The following is a 19,150-nucleotide window of genomic DNA, read 5'->3' as shown; positions in this document are numbered from 1 at the left end:
TTCTCCATGTGGACTACTTCTCAAATGAATTTATTAGTCCACAAACGTTGTCATTAATCACCAAAATCATAATTAGGGCCTAGATGCTTTCAATGGTAAGTGATATCCTTAGGAACACCATTGAGGAGGATGCAAGAAGCCCACTAAGGATATCACACCAAATCAAGCCAAACCCAAACTCTCTTAGTCACAAGTAAAGGTCATAAATCAAAATCGAGCGATTTAATTGTGTCAATTTAAGCATAGTTCAAGCAAAATGTTGTAGTTAGTCCATAACATTAATCGACTATTTATAGAAGCCTGTATGTATAGGTATGACACCTCACATGCTCCTAAAAGTTTTAACATCCTAATTAGGGCACTGATTTATTGTACACTGCAACTCAAATTGTTCTACCTATCTTGACATGTTGCAAAACAAAAAATGCCCAAAGAGCAAATCAAACTATGTGGATTTTAAACAATCCACTGTCACTATATGATGTTACAGATATAGCTACCTGTATCAATATTTACAGGATGTCACACATCTTTCACCAATCAAGCTTTCACACTAATAAACCTCACAAATGAATACCCATAGCTCTTAACCTCCCTTCCCTCTGTCTTGAATGCATTTGCCCTTAAAATTACAGCAAACAATCAAGAACACAACCGATGCTGCACTGGTATGAGTATCCCAAGTTTTCAAAAACACAGGTCATATCATTTATCTTCATGATCCTGCACTTTTATCTAGTTGTATTGTCATCAATCGATGATTCAGATGCAGAATCATCTGAAATTGTGATGGAGGTTGTCTCACATGAACTCCCATTTTCAGAGTCCAGTGAATGTGATGTTGGCCTTTTCAAATACCAGAACATGATGCTTGCTGTCAGAGTTAGCATCATCTTCTGGTTCACCTGAGAGAAATAAAACATAAAAAATACTGTAGATTGTAACTATGTTTAGATCACAAGGGAAATAAGAATATTTTATAACTGAATCTGTAAACAGCCTAAATTCTGGACAACACCTTCGATTGTAACTGAATTTGGGATAACACTATGTGGTCTGAATTTGGGATGACACTAGCTGCCCTGAGTTTACTGAATTTAAGGTGCAGTGAATGCAAATGGATGTTTTAGAGTAAGCATTACAACCAACAAAACTGAATGCAAATGGATATTTTGGGGTAAGCATTGGTTGCTGATACTGACAATAATTCATGAGAAACATCCATAATTGTAGGGTACGAAAGAACATAACAGATTAAATTTACTCAATCAAATTATTACCTCCAATATATCTTCTGGCAACAAGAAAATGGAGCAACCAAGCTTCCTAGCCACCGAAATGATGTATGAAGCGTTCATTTGCTTCTCTTCATCTATACAGAAATAAATTTGAAATTTTCAGGAAACAAGATGTAACAAATATACACTGGTAGAAGAGAATTTCATACACCCACTGTTTTGGTTGAATAATTGTAGATGCAAGGTTAGAGGTGAGGCATACTCATGCTCCAAATGAAGGCTCTGAGCAGCACTTAGGTGGGTCTGGAATTATCTTGCTAACGAATATATATGGATGGCTAGTAAATTGATTTTCTTAAGCAACTAACTAAAAAACACCTAGTAAACCAAACCTCCTAAAGAATAGAATTGCTAATACAAACAACCCTAGCAAGAAAAAGTATCTAAGGCGATCCATCTTGCTTCTTCTGCTTCCGTGGAAGCTTACATTTTCTAGAGAATGAGCACAACATTTGTATTAGTCAATCTGGTGATTTGACATAACATTGTGCTAATATAACTAGCAAGAATGACTATGAAAGATAGCTTCTATGCTAGAAGAGCTGAGTGGAAGGTGTACCATAGGTGGTAGTTATTCAGACAATCTTGAAAGGCTAAGCAATTTGGGTTATAAACTTTGCATTCATCAATGAGATGAACATAATTCCATGTCACGAGGGAAAACATTAGGTTAATGAGAATATGTCAAAAATTCAAAAACTGCAGGAGCATAACAGATGCACCTTTTTCTCCTTTGGTCACAAGGCTCCAATTCACAACTCGAGGCTCCACAGCACTTAGTAAGTCAAGGAAAAAGGTACCACTTGAAAGGCTTTTGTCCTGTAATTGGTAAATATAATTTGATGCATGAACCACAGGTAGAAAATTTGATTAAAGAACAAGATAATTGTAGTTAAATTTTGAACATGAAACTATTACACACTTTTTATGTCCTCTTGGATTTGACAGTAACATTAGGTAATTAATACTAGTCCTTCAAGATCAGCATTATATCATCACAATGTACTTAACATTGAACGCAACAAACTAAAAGTGGTAGTCATCATTTAGGAGAGAAGTAAACTTCAGATAAGATCAAGCTATATTTGAAGCTTTTCAAAGTAGTTCCAGAAGTTTACCCACCTTATGACCACATAGATAAGCACATAAGTTAGCCAATTGCATATATTTCATTATCTACAACCTATAATTCGATATGCTATCAAAGAATAAACAACCAAGCAACTTAACTGCTTATAGTGATACAATATCAATAATTAGGTATGCACACTAGGAAATATATTAAATGATATGTACCTTGAAACTTTGCATATGAGAGTGGTGCTTTCCAGAATCTTTTACTTTTTTATTGGCCCATGCCAATATGTCATTATCTGTGATCTCTTTTCCATTTGAGTGAAATCTAAGATTCTTCAGCAGTTGAAGAATATTGTACCGCATCAATTGCCACAGAAAAGCTGGGATAAATGCACCATTTCATTATATGATCCAGTCAGAAGTTGCAAAGGAGGGACTATACCTACGGTGTGCAAACCAACTAAACCAGATGCATGGCATATAATAAAAGAACGCTTGAACTAATGATTGATCGTATACCACATTTTCGATGATAGGAATTGTATCATGACAAATGTGAATTTCATCGTTAATTAACCAATTCAGTAGTTTGGCATGCTCTAGAAAATGATATGTCAGCATACTGTTATATAGGAATTCTTTTACGTGACATTCTTGCATAAAAGTTCCAAGAAGATCAGTGGAAAAAGTTGCATGTAAATGAGTGCATCTGTAAACTGACATTAAACTTGTACAAGCATGGGTGTAAATTTGTTATCTTCAAGTTTATGAACATTTGTCCAGCTCAAATTAATTGGAAAATCAGAAAGAACATATGGTTTATAATTTTTACAAGATACTATGTTACCGAGATATATGCTCTACGTAATTGGTTAAAGTACCACTTACCTAATATCAGTTTTTTGTTCCCTTGCACAATATCATTTCCAGCGATATTCACCAAAGAAAATTTTAGTTCTTTTCCAATCTTCAAAACTTGATTGCAATTTTCGACTTTCCTGAATGGTAATTTTATTGGTGGGCGATTTGCCATCTTCCAATTAACTGAGCCTGGAGCAATCTTGTCAATTACCTCAAGCAGAACCCATCTACATCTCAAGTATGAAGTATAAGAGACAGAATCAGCTTGTTCTTCGCATATTAAGATGGAGACAAGTATGTCCTACCCATTTCTAAGGTCCTCAAACACATTGTTGATGTAAGTAGAAATTCCAAGGCTGTTAATCCACAGCCGGAATGACCTTTCTTCCCTGGAAACTTGAGCATCATCAGAGAGTCCATCCACAAAGGAAACTTGTTTCATTTGTTTGGACAACCCATTTCTGCAATAAATAGGTCAAGTAAAGCGAAATCATTTAGAATGTGGAAGTAATTTACTGCTGATTTGCGCTCCACATGCTGTCCTATGGCATGGATAGATGCTGTCAGCAAACATTGTGTAATCAGGCTCCCCCAAGCCATCACTGCCTAACATAGTTAATAGTATATATTCTCATCTGGGACGACCCTGTCCCCTAGTGTCTCTAATCTAAACACCTGTAAACAAGAGGCCAGTCCAGGGCATTGCAACAAAGACATGGCAATAAAACTTCCCTTTCTGACAAATACACACATAGTTCAATCAAAGGGAAATTCAACAGGAAAGAGTTGCATTCTGATCTTTTCAACATATGCTCATACAGTTGAGATATTAACTCACCATACTGTAAATTTCTCAACAAGGCACCATATCTAGTTGTTGAGATATGAATGCCATATATTTAACTTCTTGCAGAGATAATATATCTGATTTGAGGCACATCTATGCATGAATTGCATCAAGTCAATAAAGCAAAATGCAATTGCTTTGTATCTGAATAAAAAATATGTTTGACTTAGGAAATTTCCTTGGAGACACCTAACAAACTTATATTAGTGAGTGAAAAGTCGGAAGAAACATAATGCCATAGAAAAACCTATATTATAGAATGATAGGCAGCTTGTAGCAAATACCACATGCTAACCACAGTTTTTAAGCATCATATTGACCTATGCAAAACATCAATACATACATACCTTTTTTGGAAAATATGAGCCACAAAGGCAAGATTTAGATTGGGTAAACCATCAACTATGTCTTTTGGAGTCAGGTATCTTTTGCAGCCCATCCTATCTGCATGCTCAAGGATTAACTTTGCTCTATGAAGTAGATCTTTTACAGACATCGCGGATGGTTTTGCACTGCATTCAGGTGCCAGGACATTCAGTAGACAAGCATACGCTTCACTATCCTGCATTTTTCAGGTGCAAAGGTAAAGGGAACATCTTCACACTAAACTGTGATTAAAACTAGAAAAATGATATATAGGTTAGTGTTCATGAATCACTCAACATTGTTGCTAGAAAAAATAGAAGTTCAAGAACTGGAACTGTCATCATGCAGGGGAAAATATGTTTGGTATAGATAATAGATATGCTTATTGACAATGTTCTGGAACAAGTTGAATAACACTAGGAAATTTCGCAGCATTGTAAAAATTCATTTTGGGGTTTTCTAGTTAAGGTACAGTGACTAGTCATATTAACCAAGCCAATTGTATTTTGTTATAAAAACTAAAAGGGAAGGACTGCAGTGGGAATGAAATGTGCATACTTTTATATCCGATGAAAAATTTGTTACTGTTTTCTGGTAACCTCCTTTCTTGAGTTGAAAGTTCATCCACCTTAGTAGAATCTTTTCAGGAGACAAGCTCATAAGCTCCTCCATCTCCTACAATGAGCACTCGTAGCTTTGGCAGTGAGTTATTTCCCATGACAGACTGAAATAGTCTTGAAAGCATAGTAGAATGAAGAGATATTATATACTACCTTACTGTCCTCAACCAATTCAACTAATTGAGGTGTGCTTTTAAGATTAACATCTGCCAACAGTTGTATCTGGTCGTTATTGTGACAAAATGTTAGCACAATCAGTTTCTTTACATGAAACGAACACAAGACTGCATACAGATATTATCAAGGAAACAGTACGAAAAGACAAGAGCTTGCCTTGATTATTTGAGAAATTAAACCCAGGACCAGATGAGGCTGCAAGCAAATAGAAAAAAAGTTCAGTAAGATTACTAAGAGACTTGTATGAATTCTTTAAAATACTAAAAAAGAACAGTAAGCAATACAGTGGCTGCTAGAAACAGCATCCAAATCTGATCATGGAGGATGTAAAACGAAGTAAATCAAATCAGACAGATCATAACTTCAATGAAAATTATGATACCTGAAAGGCTTGGATGCTACTAAAACCTGCCGTAGAATCTAAAGGTCGTTTAAATTACCCTAGACCTTCACTGTCAGACCGATAATCAAGTGGGATCAATTGAGATTGATTGATTCTTTCATGGTACCATGGACGCAAATTTCAAGTATCTTGAATTTGCACAGGAACCATCAAACTAACCATATGTTACCACTCCAACTTTAGATGATTGTTCCGTGGTGGTCAAGTGGCAACCACCAGCATGCCTGAAGTACGGACATGAAACTAAAAAACTTATATAGACAGGCGACAGGTAATACTTTATGGTCCTACACATCACATGGACTTCACACTAGCGTGTCCTCACAGGCTCACAGCAACTTCTGAAAGAGCATAAGTACACAACTAAAAAGGAACGAAGCACACATTCATGACAGCTCTGCTCTGATGAATCCCATGCCGTAACTCATCAGAATCCCAGAGAAATCAGGGGAGATTCTTTACCCTCCCTTCGGCGAGGTCTTGTGTGCCGATGTTGACGACAGTGCAGCCGATTGCCTTGGCGGAATTGAGGCAAAGCGTGTGGTTCTCGTTCTTCTCCCACAGATTGAGCACCCTCTTGGTGTTGATGGCTCGCTCATCGATGGTGCCAGGTACAGCCAAGTTGATGAGTTTGCTGGATGGAACAACAGTAAACAAGAAAACCCCGTCAGACTGCAGTGAACACCAGAGTGTCGGATCGAAGCACAAAGTGCATCAGACAGAAACAGACCATAGGAGCACGCCGTCCTTGGTGATGTGGAAGATGTGATCGGTCGCCGGATCGATGGGGAGGGCGCTCTTTAGGAACGGATCCTCGGCGAGGTAGGCGTTGATGTGGCCGACGTAGGAGGCCTTCTCGGACTCGCTGATGGTGTGCAGCAGCGTGGTTGTGGCCGCCGTGAGGAAGGCAACAGCAGAGGAGGACGAGGAGCGCGCGATTCCTCCGGCGCGGCCGGCGCCGCCGCTGCCGCTGGCTGCCTTGAGGCGCAGCTGCATCTCAGCGTAAACGCGGAGGAAGAGCTCGAAGCTGGCGTCCTGGTGCGGCTTCTCGTCGGCGCGCGCGACGGCCTTAAGCACGGAGGCCCACTCCTCGTCAGTGAGGCCCAGACCGGGGCCTGGCTCCGGCGCGCTATTCTCCTTCTCGGCGTCCCTGCCCTTGACCGCACCGCGGCCGCGGATGCTAGAGATGGCGGCAGGGAGGTCCCGCATCCGCAGCCTCCCGTTAGGCGACGCGTCTCGCAGCACCGCATACTGCCCGACATCAAAAACCCGTAAACCCCAACGCATGATAAGTGCGGTGCCGGTGCCGCTGGTGGCGACGAGGTGATAGTTGGAGCCCGAGCTCTGACGACGAGGTGATGGAGGCGGAGGAGGAAATACCTGGGTCTGGAGCGCGCGAAGGTCGGCCTGCGTGAAGCGGCGCTGCAGGTAGGGATCGGACACCACGACGAGCCCGTCAAACCCCATCGCGGCGGCGGCCGATCGGCGCCCGAAGTTTGGTGGGCGGGCAGATCGGGGTGCTCGGGGAGGCGCTTCTTCGGCCTTCCGCTCTTGACAGTATGGAGTGGGAGCGGGGTGGTGTGGTGTGGGGCTTCCCTTTGCGGCAGCTCAGAGGAGAGAGAGACCAGACGGGTCGAGGGGCCCCGCCGGGGAGCGTCCGTTCGCTGGTTCAAAATAAAGGAAAGGAGAGGAGAATGATGCTGAGGCAGAGGCAGGGTGAGTTGTAACGGAAAAGCTTTGCCTTTCGCGTACCCAGCTGTCCGCAGGCCACTGCCCTGTGGGCCGCCCGGTTGGCAGTGACCGATCAGCACGAGCACGAGGGGCGGGCTTGGCTGCCGACCGTTGCTGTTAGCCAGGGTCCCCGGCCAAAGGGGCCCGGAAGAGGTTGCTGAGCCTCCGTTCTCTAGCCACAGCTCCCCTGTTCCAGCTGGTTGCTAATCAGCAGGTCATCAATGAACTGCAGTTGTTTTACACTGTAGCAAACCACTTAGCTTTGTTGCTAATCAGCAGGTCGTTCTTTTTACATGCTCCATAGCTTTTACAACTTGAAGTATTCTTAACATCTCAAGAGTTCTCCATGGATTCAAAGCTTCGCTGCTTCGTTACTCTGCAGTTTGCTATACCATTTGAATTTGACCTGCACCAACAATAATGGAAATGGAAAAGAAAGTTATTTAGTTGGTTGAGGTCTGTAAGGTATTGCTTGAGATCGATATATAAATATGCCAGCATTGCCAGCTCTGCTGCGTCGTCTGAAGCAGCAGCAGATGGATTGCCAAGTTCCATCCGTCGTAAGTAATTTAAAAATTCATTTACCAAGGAGTGCAGTATTTTTAATATCTAGGTCATGAATTCGTAGATCCTTGGGCTGATAAAGTATGCTCTACTTAGCAAGGTGATACTTCCTCTTTTGGTTGTTACTTTGCCAAAAAAAAAAAACTTGAGTAAAAGTAGTCTAATTTCTTCAGCGCCCCTCTTAAAATGGCAAAGAAAGACATCATGTAAAATGATAAGCCACTTAGCACTGAGTTAATCAGTGTTAGATGTCCCCTTGTTGACAGATGTTTCCCTTTCTAGCTACTTAACCTCTTCTCAAAATGTTTTACTACCTTTTCCGGTCCTCATTCCTCAGTTTTCTAAAATGGATCAAAATCTCAAAATAAGTCATAGGAAAATCTCCAAATTTACATCCAAAGAGCTCATTATATTGGGCCTCTACTTCCGAGGCCACGCCAAAGCAGTATACTTCAATTTTATGGAAAATTATTTTAAGGCCAGAAGCTTGTTCAAAAGCGTAAAATAAATCCTTCATGTTTCGGGCTTGCTCTAGATCCTGTTCCATAAAGAGATATTGCATGAATGATAAACCGCCATCCACTATATGGGGGCACCACTTTGCTTAACTGCCCATCTTCTTTGATTCTAGTGATGAGGATTGTTAACATGTCATCAACAATGTTAAAAACAAGAGATCTAAAAAGAGTCTCCTTGACGAAGCCCTTTATTTGTTTGAAAAAGTGCCCAATCTCATAATTTACATTAATTGCTACACTCCCACCAGTGATAAGGGTTTCAAGCCATTTGATCCACTTGGGCGAAAAACCTTTCATACACAGTGTTTGGACCAAAAAAGGCCATCTAACCTTGTGGTAGGTGTCTCAAAATCTATTTTGAAGATTACCCCGTTTAGCTTCTTCCAGTGGAGTTCGTGTATTGTCTCATGCAGGATAACAACTCCTTCGAGGATGTGCATCCTCTCATGAAAGCCAATTGATGAGTTGGGCTTATAATGTGATCAGGCACCAAAATAACTCGATTACTTTCCACTTTTGTAAAGATTTTTAAAACTGACGTTGGGCAGACAGATGGGTCTATACTTCTATATTCGATTTGCTTCTAGCACCTTTGGAACGAGGGGTAGAATACCTTCAAACTAAACAATGGCAAATCCCCTCTATAGTAGATTTGTAACTTTTGCATAAGGTCACCTTTAATGATTTTCTAAAACTTTTGATAAACTCAGCCGGGAAACCATTAGGGCCAAGTGCTTTCTTATGTTCCATACCAAAAATAGCATCCCGAATTTCCTTCGATTGTAAAAGGGAAAGCTAGAGATTCATTTTCATCCTATGTTACTTGTGGTATATCACCAATCCTAGAGCTATCAAGGGCACATAAGGACTCCTCTGGTGGCCCAAATAACTTCTTTAAGATTATCATATCCTTCAAACTTTCTCTCCTCCCGATCAAGCGAGAAAATGTGCTTTCTTCTATGCTTGCCATTGACAATTACGTGAAAATACAATGTGTTATTATCTCCTAGGAGGACGTCCTTTACTTTGTCCCTTTGGAAATATTTAATTTACTTTTCTCTAAGTAGCTGAGTTAACTGATCTCGAGCAAGAGCATGCTTATCTCGCTCAGCTAGACAGATCACGCAACTCAGCCGCCAAATCAAGCTCATTAATAATGGTTTGTAAACTTTGTTTTTGTGCTTTGTATTGGCCATTATCATTTGCTTCCCACCATCTTAAATGTCTGCGCAAAGCGCTGAATTTATTATTCCATCTTTGAACCAGGTTTTGACCTTTCACTGGTTTATTCCAAATTTCTAAGATATGGTCATAAAAATCATCCCAAGTAAACCAAGACAATTTTAATTTGAACTATTTTCCATTTTCTGTAAAAGATGGTGTCCCTATATCTAACAACAACGGAGTGCTTTAGTTCTCATTCTGTTGTCATCAAAATTCAAACCAACTTTTCATAGGTTGGAATAGATAGCGAATTTGCCCAGATGAATTGTCGACCAATTAAATCGACCTCTCTAAGATCAAAGCTATCAACAACAATATTGAACAGAAAGAACCACCGATTATTATACCTGTTATTGTTCTTTTCACTACTGTTAAAGTGTAGGGACATCCTTTTACCCAATGATCAAAATATGCCTCGGCTCAGAGGTCTCACCACAGTGAAGGATACTCCACCGCGCGCATGTGCAAAAATGTGCATCGCAATTCTTTGAGGCACAAAAATATTTAGTTCAAAAGCGGCCAGGGCGTGAACGGCTATAATTGGCGCGCGCATCTACCGCTGCATGCGCCACATTTCCCTTCCCTTCCCTTCCGTTGCCATTGCCAAATTTACACCCGACCAATCTTTGTGTGTGGAATGGCGCCCACGGTCACGCTGCGGTGAGCGAGCGCGCACGCACAACCATTGGTTGTGTTGGTGAGCTCGATCGGTTACGTTCGCCGGAGATGGCATCGTCGGCGGGGTACGCGGATGGCGGTACGGGAGGTCTGGACGACGGGGACCCCCCGCCCCCGGTGCCGCCGCCGATGAGGAAGCAGCCGTCGCGGATCGCGTCGGGGATGCGTCGGCTGGCGTCGAAGGTGTCGTCGGCGGTGCCAGAGATGCGGGGCCTCAAGCGTACACACTCCGGCGCGCAGTCGGGCTTGCGCGGGCTGCGCTTCCTCGACAAGACGTCTGCCGGCAAGGACGGCTGGAAGTCCGTCGAGAAGCGGTTCGACGAGATGAGCAACGACGGCCGGCTGCAGAGGGAGAACTTCGCCAAGTGCATCGGTGAGTCTTGCTGAGCCTTGTCACGGCTTGTCGTCTCGTCGCTGTGACATATATGATCTGTCTATATCCTGTAGAATGAGAACGTGTACCCAAACGGTTTACGTCCTTTCAACGATGCTAGTTTTTCTTTGAGAAAGGCATATGCATGTAAATTTGTTGAGAAAAAGTTGATCTGTTTTGTGCTGGATTGGATGTATGATTACCTGATGCTCCACTACATATATCTGCGTCTTAAAGGTATGGCTGATTCAAAGGAGTTTGCAAGCGAGGTATTTGTGGCATTGGCTAGGAGAAGACACCTCAATCCGGACGACGGCGTGACAAAAGAACAACTGAAGGAATTCTGGGAGGAGATGACAGACCAGAACTTTGATTCCCGGCTACGCATTTTCTTCGACATGTAAACCTTACCTTTGTTCCCTTCTTTTCCATACCGAAATACGGATTGCTTTCCTCTTGACGAGATGTGCTTGCATTGCAACCAGGTGCGACAAGAACGGTGATGGTAAGCTGACAGAAGATGAGGTCAAGGAGGTCGGTTTCTACAGTTCTGAAGCTTTGTTTTTTTGCACAAGTAGTTATATGGCAGCTGTTCTGCCGAGTTCTAACTTGTAAGTATAAAATTTCTATTTCACAATCATGCATGTGCAGGTCATCGTGCTAAGTGCCTCGGCAAACAAGCTTGCCAAACTGAAGAAACATGCTGCAACCTACGCCTCTCTGATCATGGAAGAGCTGGACCCTGATCACCGCGGCTACATTGAGGTGCACGAGGACATCTATCGAAACCCTGCTTTATTTGCTTCTCTCTGACAGACAGTCAGTGACAGAGCAGCAGCATACAGTTCTGACAGAAAACAGAAAACAGATTTGGCAGCTGGAGACCCTGCTACGCGGGATGGTGACGGCATCAGGGCCGCCGGACAAGATGAACATGGCGTCAGCATCTCTCGCGAGGACGATGGTGCCTTCCAGCCACCGGAGCCCGCTGCAGCGGCGCATCAACAAGGCTGTGGACTTCGTCCATGAGAACTGGAAGAGGATATGGGTGATCTCCCTCTGGGTCGCCCTCAACATCGCCCTCTTCGTGTTCAAGTTCATCCAGTACCGGAGGCGCGCTGTGTTCGAGGTGATGGGCTACTGCGTCTGCATCGCCAAGGGCGCAGCCGAGACCCTCAAGCTCAACATGGCGCTCATACTGCTGCCGGTGTGCCGGAACACGCTCACAAGGCTGCGGTCCACCGCGCTCAGCAAGGTCGTGCCGTTCGACGACAACATAAACTTCCACAAGGTACGGTATGGTGCTGAGCTTGCCCACACAATGTTCGCAATGCATCTATCTGGCTGGCATGTTCGATCGCATTGACATTGTCCATCACAATGTAGGTCATCGCGCTTGCAATCGCCATCGGATCTGCAACCCATACGCTTTCACACGTCCTCTGCGACTTCCCCAGGCTGGTGTCGTGCCCCAAGGACAAGTTCATGGAGAAGCTGGGGCCCTTCTTCAACTACGTTCAGCCAACATGGCCGATTCTGCTGACGAGCATCCCGGGATGGACCGGGATCCTCCTCATCCTCATAATGTCCTTCTCCTTTACGCTCGCGACGCACTCCTTCCGGAGGAGCGTCGTGAAGCTGCCGTCGCCACTGCACCACCTGGCCGGCTTCAACGCCTTCTGGTATGCCCACCACCTGCTGGTGATCGCCTATGTCCTCCTGGTGATGCACTCATACTTCATATTCCTCACCAAGCAGTGGTACAAGAGAACGGTACGTATATATTTTTGTTCATATTCCTCCTGGCGATGCCCAAGCTTGAACTGGCAATTTTGCTTGCCTTTTCAGACATGGATGTACTTGGCAGTCCCTGTCGTCTTCTATGCCTCCGAGAGAAGTATCAGAAAAATTCGTGAGAAAAGCTATCGCGTGAGCATCATAAAGGTAAAGTAATATGCATGGTCTCTTTTCAGTTTGTTTGTCTTAATATAAATAAATTTCTCCTTATATAAGTTCTGCACACAAAGAGGACTACTAGCAGTAAATTTTCATTATACATATATTTATGTGTCACACAGGCAGCAATTTACCCGGGAAACGTGCTCTCAATTTACATGAAGAAGCCACCAAGCTTCAAGTACAAAAGTGGGATGTACCTGTTTGTAAAATGCCCAGACGTTTCACCTTTTGAATGGTACCAATAAGGCAGTAATGTCATTTTCCAAGGCATGCATGACACTCCTAAAGAAAAAGAGCTGTCCTAATAAGATTCGTCAATATCTGCACTGCAGGCACCCCTTCTCCATCACTTCGGCTCCTGGAGATGACTACTTGAGCGTTCATATCCGTACATTAGGTGATTGGACATCAGAACTCAGGAATCTGTTTGGGAAGGTCAGTTGACTGAGCACATCAGAAAGGGCAAAAAAAATGGAGCCTATTTCATCATAGTAGGCTAAGTTTGACATGAAAAATATGTTTGATGCAGGCTTGTGAAGCAGAAGTAACTTCTAAGAAGGCTACACTAGCTAGACTTGAAACAACTGTTGTGGCGCATGGTCTGGCAGAGGACACTAGGTGATTGATTGCCTCATTTGTTTCATATATATGCTGGCTGTACAAATGGTTTCCTGAGTAGATTTGGTAATACTACACTATGGTGAGAGAGTTATATTATCTCAAAGTGACACTTTAATCAACAGGTGGACAGGGCTTTAACTGGGAAGTTTGTCATAAGACGTCGCCTAATTTTTTTTTTAAATATAGGCTATGCATCTGACTTGGCTTTATTCATTTAGGTTCCCTAAAGTCTTCATAGATGGCCCTTACGGTGCACCGGCTCAAAACTACCGGAAATACGACATTCTTTTGCTTATTGGGCTCGGGATTGGTGCAACTCCTTTCATCAGCATACTGAAGGATCTCCTCAACAACATAAAGTCAAACGAGGTAAAACAGTGCTGAGCTCTTGCAAATCTTTTCCAAATGGACAGCAAATATGTTTAGCTCGGTTCGGTTGTACTGAAACAGGAGGCGCAGAGCATGCATGACACCGAGTTAGGTTGCAGTTTCAAGACGAATGGGCCAGGAAGAGCCTACTTCTACTGGGTTACCAGAGAGCAAGGCTCCTTCGAGTGGTTCAAAGGTGTTATGAACGACGTTGCCGAGAGTGATCGCGATGTACTACTCACAATCCCTCAATTCCTAAGCATTACCAGACAAAGTGATACATCCTCGGTCTATCCATGCATATACAGGATGTAATAGAGATGCACAATTACCTGACCAGCGTGTACGAGGAAGGCGACGCGAGGTCAGCCCTGATTGCCATGGTCCAGTCGCTTCAACATGCCAAGAACGGCGTGGATATCGTCTCAGGCAGCAAGGTGAAACAAACAAACATCTCCTTTCATTTCCTCCGCCTCTCTTGTCTGCACAAAATTCAGATATGCTTGTACCTGTTTCCAGTTCTGAGTGACCTTTGGATTTGCAGATTCGAACGCATTTTGCAAGGCCAAACTGGAGAAAGGTGTTCTCTGATCTGGCCAGTGCCCACAAGAACTCACGCATAGGTGAGTTAAATATGTATGACACTAAAATTGAACCGACCTTGTTTTGATGAAGCAGAAAAGAAAATCAACCGACGTACGTAGCTTCTTAAACAAATGCACAAATATTTAGTAAGAAATTGATCCTTCGAAACGCAGGCGTCTTCTACTGTGGATCTCCAACACTTACGAAGACCCTGAGAGATCTTTCGATAGAGTTCAGCAGTACCACGACGACCCGATTCCATTTCCACAAAGAGAATTTCTAAGAAGCAATGGCACGGCCTGAGCCTGTCTCGGCTTGTACGTGTGGCCCCTGCGTATCGATCGGTAAAGAAACGGGCAGGCTGTGTGCCTATGCAGGTCAGATTTGTGTGGCTTCATAGAGCCCTTGCTAGCTTTGTGGAACAGGGAGGGGGGCTTTACTGGACCAAGAAAGAGCCTTTTGCTTCGTCGGCTACTCGGCTTGCTAGGAGCTAGCATCGTCAGGTTTGTGTTGGAGGCTGAGCAGGAAATTCAGCATAGGAAGTTCCATGTAGGAAAATGATAATTGTAATGTAATGCCATGTAATGTAATTCTTCTCTGGCCTAGCAATGTCTTTAGTTGAATGACGAATTGGGACGAGGTCAGGTGGGACTGTTTGAATACGGACCCCAAGACCTGAGTTCGCGTTCAGTTCGACTAGCTAGGATGTAGATGATTCTTTCTGCATATATAAAACTGTCATAGATATTCTCCATTTTAAGGAACAATTTTCTTTTTTTTTTTCTGAAAGGAAACTTGTATGACACCATTCCCTTTTAGACTTCTGCTACAAGTCCATCTAGCTTATACATATCATTATTACGTACGGATGAATATTAGGACGAGAGCAGCCCAAAAAAAATAGCACTCAAATTGAGGTAAATTTCTAAAATATAATGTATTTATAGTTGTCTTAAGTTAAATCATTCTTTGTTTGACCAAATGTTTATAAAATAACAATAATATTTATAATATTAAATAACCTTCATTAGATACATTATTTAATCTATTTTATAGCCTACCGTTGTAGGGTCTATTCTCCTCGAGGTACAAATGGAGAGAGTGTCAATAGACCTAGCACTTCCGCGGATTTCTTGTCACTCATTCCCTATTCTCTAAACACTACTATAGAGGTAGGACTTGGCTAGGTCACTCAAGTAGGAACTCCTCTGTGCAATGATTACAAGTGAGCGTTGTCTCTCTATTTGTAGTGTCAGGAGAGTGAGAAGGTGGACCCTTTAATCAATGAGAGAGCCCCTTGATGACCTTCGCATCAAACCGACATCAATCCAATGCCTAGCAATGGTCACAATTGTGCTTTCTTACATGTCGTAGAAGATGACACGGTTTGGCCTCCGTGGGACTTTGAGTGACCTAGGCGGTCTGTCGAGCCCCCATTGACCCCAATGGCCCTCATCTTTTGCAGAGTGTTGGGTCCACTGCTTAGGGTCATGGTTATGGGTTGCTCCAGTTGATTTGGTCGATGATGGTTACATGGTGGGTCTGTTGATTTATGTGAAGCACATCCTGATTTATTGATCTCCATTGTACGTAGACGATGTGTTGGAGTGTGTTGGCCAAAGTTGGAGTGGATTGGCCACAACTCCCGGTTGGGCGACCCCGTCTAGAGCCCAATTCGGCCCATTTCAACGGATGAGTCCCGACACATTCGTATTCTCTAAAATGTGTTTCTATAGCATATTTTGATATGTGTGTGATATGTTACGATTCTTCTCAAATCTTGATATATTTTGATGAGGACATCATTTCTTCGGATGCACCCACTGATCCTTCAACCTCTATGTAAGGTCAAATGACTAGAGCTCAAATGGACAACTAAATCTAGAGGTGAGCATGTTCTTAAGTGATATTTTTTCATAGTTTTGAGAATAGATGGCTACCTAATGATGATATCATGATTAGGAACATTGGAGAGGGCCATCAAGTACTTGGAGAAAGATGTATGGAGGCGGATAAGACCAGCAAGGATGTTCGAGTCAAGCAGGAGGCCCAGTCCAACTCGAGTTCGAGCCTGCCTCGTCCTCCAGAACCAGCCTGCAAACTCTGTTTTTATGATCCACCTATGGATGGAAAGATAATTTCGTAAGCTAACTAATGGTGTTGGTTTGACATCAGAATTCCATCGGAGTCAATTGGGATCCTCAAAACAAGTCAGCATCAAGAATCTACCAAGGTGCTGCGACACCGTCTTTTAGTCTGCTAGGCCGTGTATCGTCTTTGAGCCAATCTGGTGGTGCATCCAGGGGTTATTCAAGCCCCTTGGACTATATATTGAGTCATCACCTCTCATATTAGGGTTTGAGTTTTGCTTAAGATCAATCTATCTTCGAACAATTGCCGTCCTTTGTTTGTGAAAGCCCAACTTCAAGTGCTTAATCATTCATCTGCAATTGTTACTTCAAGTGAGTTGCGTACTTTTGAGTTCTCGCTTGTATTCTTCATTTCACAGGCAAGGATTAGCTTTCTTGGTAAAGGTCAACTAGATCGTGACACGATTGATAAACAAAGGAGACATGATGCTAAGGTTGCAACATTCGGTTCTTTTGATCTCTAAAGTCATTTCTTGTGTCAATCTCCACCAAAAAGATAGTTATCTCCACCTGTTGAATGATCAGGAACCTCGTCCTCTTCATATTTGATCTACCATAAAATGGAATACCCTTGAGGGTCACTAATTTCATTGAGGAGCAAGATTGGACCCTCAAGCAATATACCATTACCTTGGCGGTTGTAGAAAACCTTCAAGGAAATGCATATTTTTTGAGTTGCTAAATCAAACTGCCAAGGTAGTTGTACATTTCCTTGGCTGCTAGTCTGAACCACCAGGGTAATTGCATGTTTTCTTGAGTGCTAGTCTGAACCATCAAGGTAATTGTATGTTTCCTTGAGTGTTATCACAAACCACCTAGGCAATTTGCATTTCCTTGAGTGTTATTCCGTACCGAGGATCGCCGAATAGCCCTTTTTCGGTACTGATAACACGAGCAGCAGCAGACTGGACGTATGGACATTCGGCCCAAACCAGTATAAACCTTGTGTCCTTTAGTGCACCATCCGGGCCTAACGCGCAACAATTATAAATTTACTAGCCGGTATTTGTTCGAAACACCGACAAGATCAATCTATCTTCAAACAATCGCTGTCATTTGGTTGTGAAAGCCCAACTTCAAGTGCTTAATCATTCATCTGCAATTGCTACTTCAAGTGAGTTGCCTACTTTTGAGTTCTCGCGTATATTCTTCATTTCGCAAGCAAGGATTAGCTTTCTTGGTAAAGGTCAACCGGATTGTGATACGGTTGATAACCAAAGGAGACATGGTGCTAAGGTTGCAACATTCGGTTCTTTTGATCTCTAAAGTCATTTCTTGTGTCAATATCCACCAAAAAGATAGTTATCTCCACCCGATGAATGATCATGAACCTCGTCCCCTTCATATTTGATCTACCATAAAATGGAATACCCTTGAGGGTCACTAAGGGGGTGATTGGTTGCTCAAGGGTCAGCGAGCCGGGATGGAGTGGTTGTCTAGGCTCTTTCCAGCCATGATAAGACTATGCACTTTGCTGTGTTTGGTTGTCTTTGTTGTTGGTTCAGTACGAAACGAGATCATGTTTGGTTGCACGTATGCATCAAAGTTTTGAGTGTCTGACACATGGGCCCCTGCACCATGCGTGTATGAAGTCATCCCGGCTCGCGAGGGAAGGTGAAATTGAGAAGACGAAGGCGTGCGGGATGGAGGGGGGCAGATGAAAGGAACAAAGCAGGCAAAATGTGCGAGGAGGGGAACCAAACATGGCCATAGTGCACCACTTGGTGCCGGATGGGGCTCCGGATGGCGTGAGCAGGGCAACCAATCACCCCTAATTTCATTGAGGAGCGAGATTGGACCCTCAAGCAATATACCATTACCTTGGCGGTTGTAGAAAACCTTCAAGGAAATGCATATTTTTTGAGTTGCTAAATCAAACTGACAAGGTAGTTGTACATTTCCTTGGGTGCTAGTCTGAACCACCAAGGTAATTGCATGTTTTCTTGAGTGCTAGTCTGGACCATCAAGGTAATTGTATGTTTCCTTGAGTGTTATCACAAAACACCAAGGCAATTTGCATTTCCTTGAGTGTTATTCCGTACTCTCAAGGAAACTGTACATTTTCTTGAATGTATTTTAAAACCCCCAAGGAAGTGCTAGTTTCTTTGAGTGCCAGCCATAAGTAAATTGCTGTACCTATCAAGAAAAAGTTACGTTTTAAGTTCTCACAGTGTTGGAATTCATTTTTTTTTTGAATTTTTTAAACAACCTTGGATGGAGATACAACCTAAACCAAAGTTGTAGAGCTCGAAGAGATATACAAATTTCTATTTGGTGACTTTTTCATTTGAAATTATTTGTATTCAAAATTATGTTTCAAGTTCTCAGAGTTTTGAAATTCATTTTTTAAAAAAATTCTAGACAACCTCAGATGGACATACAACCTAAACCAAAGTTGTAGTACTCAACGGGATATAAAACTTTTTTGTTCAAATTTTTCATTTGAAATTTTTTAGAGTCTCATATATTCATTATAAGATCCACTAAAGTGAATACAAAAAAAAGAAACATTCACTAAGTCACAAATTACATAGTGGTGTAGTGGTAAGTGTGATTCACGCGAAACATCAGGTCACAAGTTTGAACAAGTTTGATTACTAGCTACAGCAAACGTGTGACTTTTTTTTTCTTTTTTTGCTATATATATATCCTTGATGGTTATCAGTTCTCAAGAAAATATGTAATCTTGGCGGTTGTTAGATATACCTTGGGGGTGGTCTTGACCTCGC

General features: G+C 42.6%; 2 protein-coding genes across 4 annotated transcripts; one reads left to right on the top strand and one right to left on the bottom strand.

Moving 5' to 3' along the window:
* Positions 1–269: 269 nt before the first annotated feature.
* Positions 270–7,283, bottom strand: LOC136458316 (fimbrin-2-like). The gene is made up of 13 exons (XM_066458277.1): positions 7,030–7,283; positions 6,380–6,900; positions 6,112–6,283; positions 5,403–5,441; positions 5,223–5,291; positions 5,008–5,124; positions 4,431–4,645; positions 3,542–3,697; positions 3,264–3,463; positions 2,595–2,755; positions 2,021–2,117; positions 1,281–1,372; positions 270–905 (listed from the first exon to the last, which is right to left on the bottom strand). Exons 1-13 carry the CDS (start codon positions 7,114–7,116, stop codon positions 732–734), a joined length of 2,100 nt encoding a protein of 699 aa, XP_066314374.1. The 5' UTR covers positions 7,117–7,283; the 3' UTR covers positions 270–731.
* A 3,028-nt stretch (positions 7,284–10,311) lies between these two features.
* LOC136458315 (putative respiratory burst oxidase homolog protein H) lies at positions 10,312–15,009 on the top strand. Of its 3 annotated transcripts, none has more exons than XM_066458276.1 (15): positions 10,312–10,737; positions 10,975–11,137; positions 11,223–11,271; positions 11,389–11,502; positions 11,606–12,028; positions 12,124–12,510; positions 12,586–12,681; positions 12,816–12,931; positions 13,029–13,131; positions 13,226–13,314; positions 13,536–13,686; positions 13,768–13,882; positions 13,995–14,123; positions 14,231–14,309; positions 14,445–15,009. In XM_066458276.1, the coding sequence occupies exons 1-14, from the start codon at positions 10,413–10,415 to the stop codon at positions 14,275–14,277; spliced, it is 2,307 nt and encodes a 768-aa protein (XP_066314373.1). In that variant the 5' UTR covers positions 10,312–10,412; the 3' UTR covers positions 14,278–14,309; positions 14,445–15,009. The 3 variants fall into 3 exon arrangements, with proteins under 3 accessions (XP_066314373.1, XP_066314372.1, XP_066314371.1); XM_066458275.1 differs by having other exon boundaries at positions 13,768–13,917; XM_066458274.1 differs by having other exon boundaries at positions 12,124–12,681; positions 13,768–13,917.
* Positions 15,010–19,150: the final 4,141 nt, after the last annotated feature.

This window comes from Miscanthus floridulus, chromosome 6 (genome assembly GCF_019320115.1).
Source record: "Miscanthus floridulus cultivar M001 chromosome 6, ASM1932011v1, whole genome shotgun sequence".
NCBI classification, from domain to species: Eukaryota; Viridiplantae; Streptophyta; class Magnoliopsida; order Poales; family Poaceae; genus Miscanthus; species Miscanthus floridulus.
The sequence above is the reverse complement of the archived record's forward strand: the minus strand, read 5'-3'. Positions and strand labels throughout refer to the sequence as shown.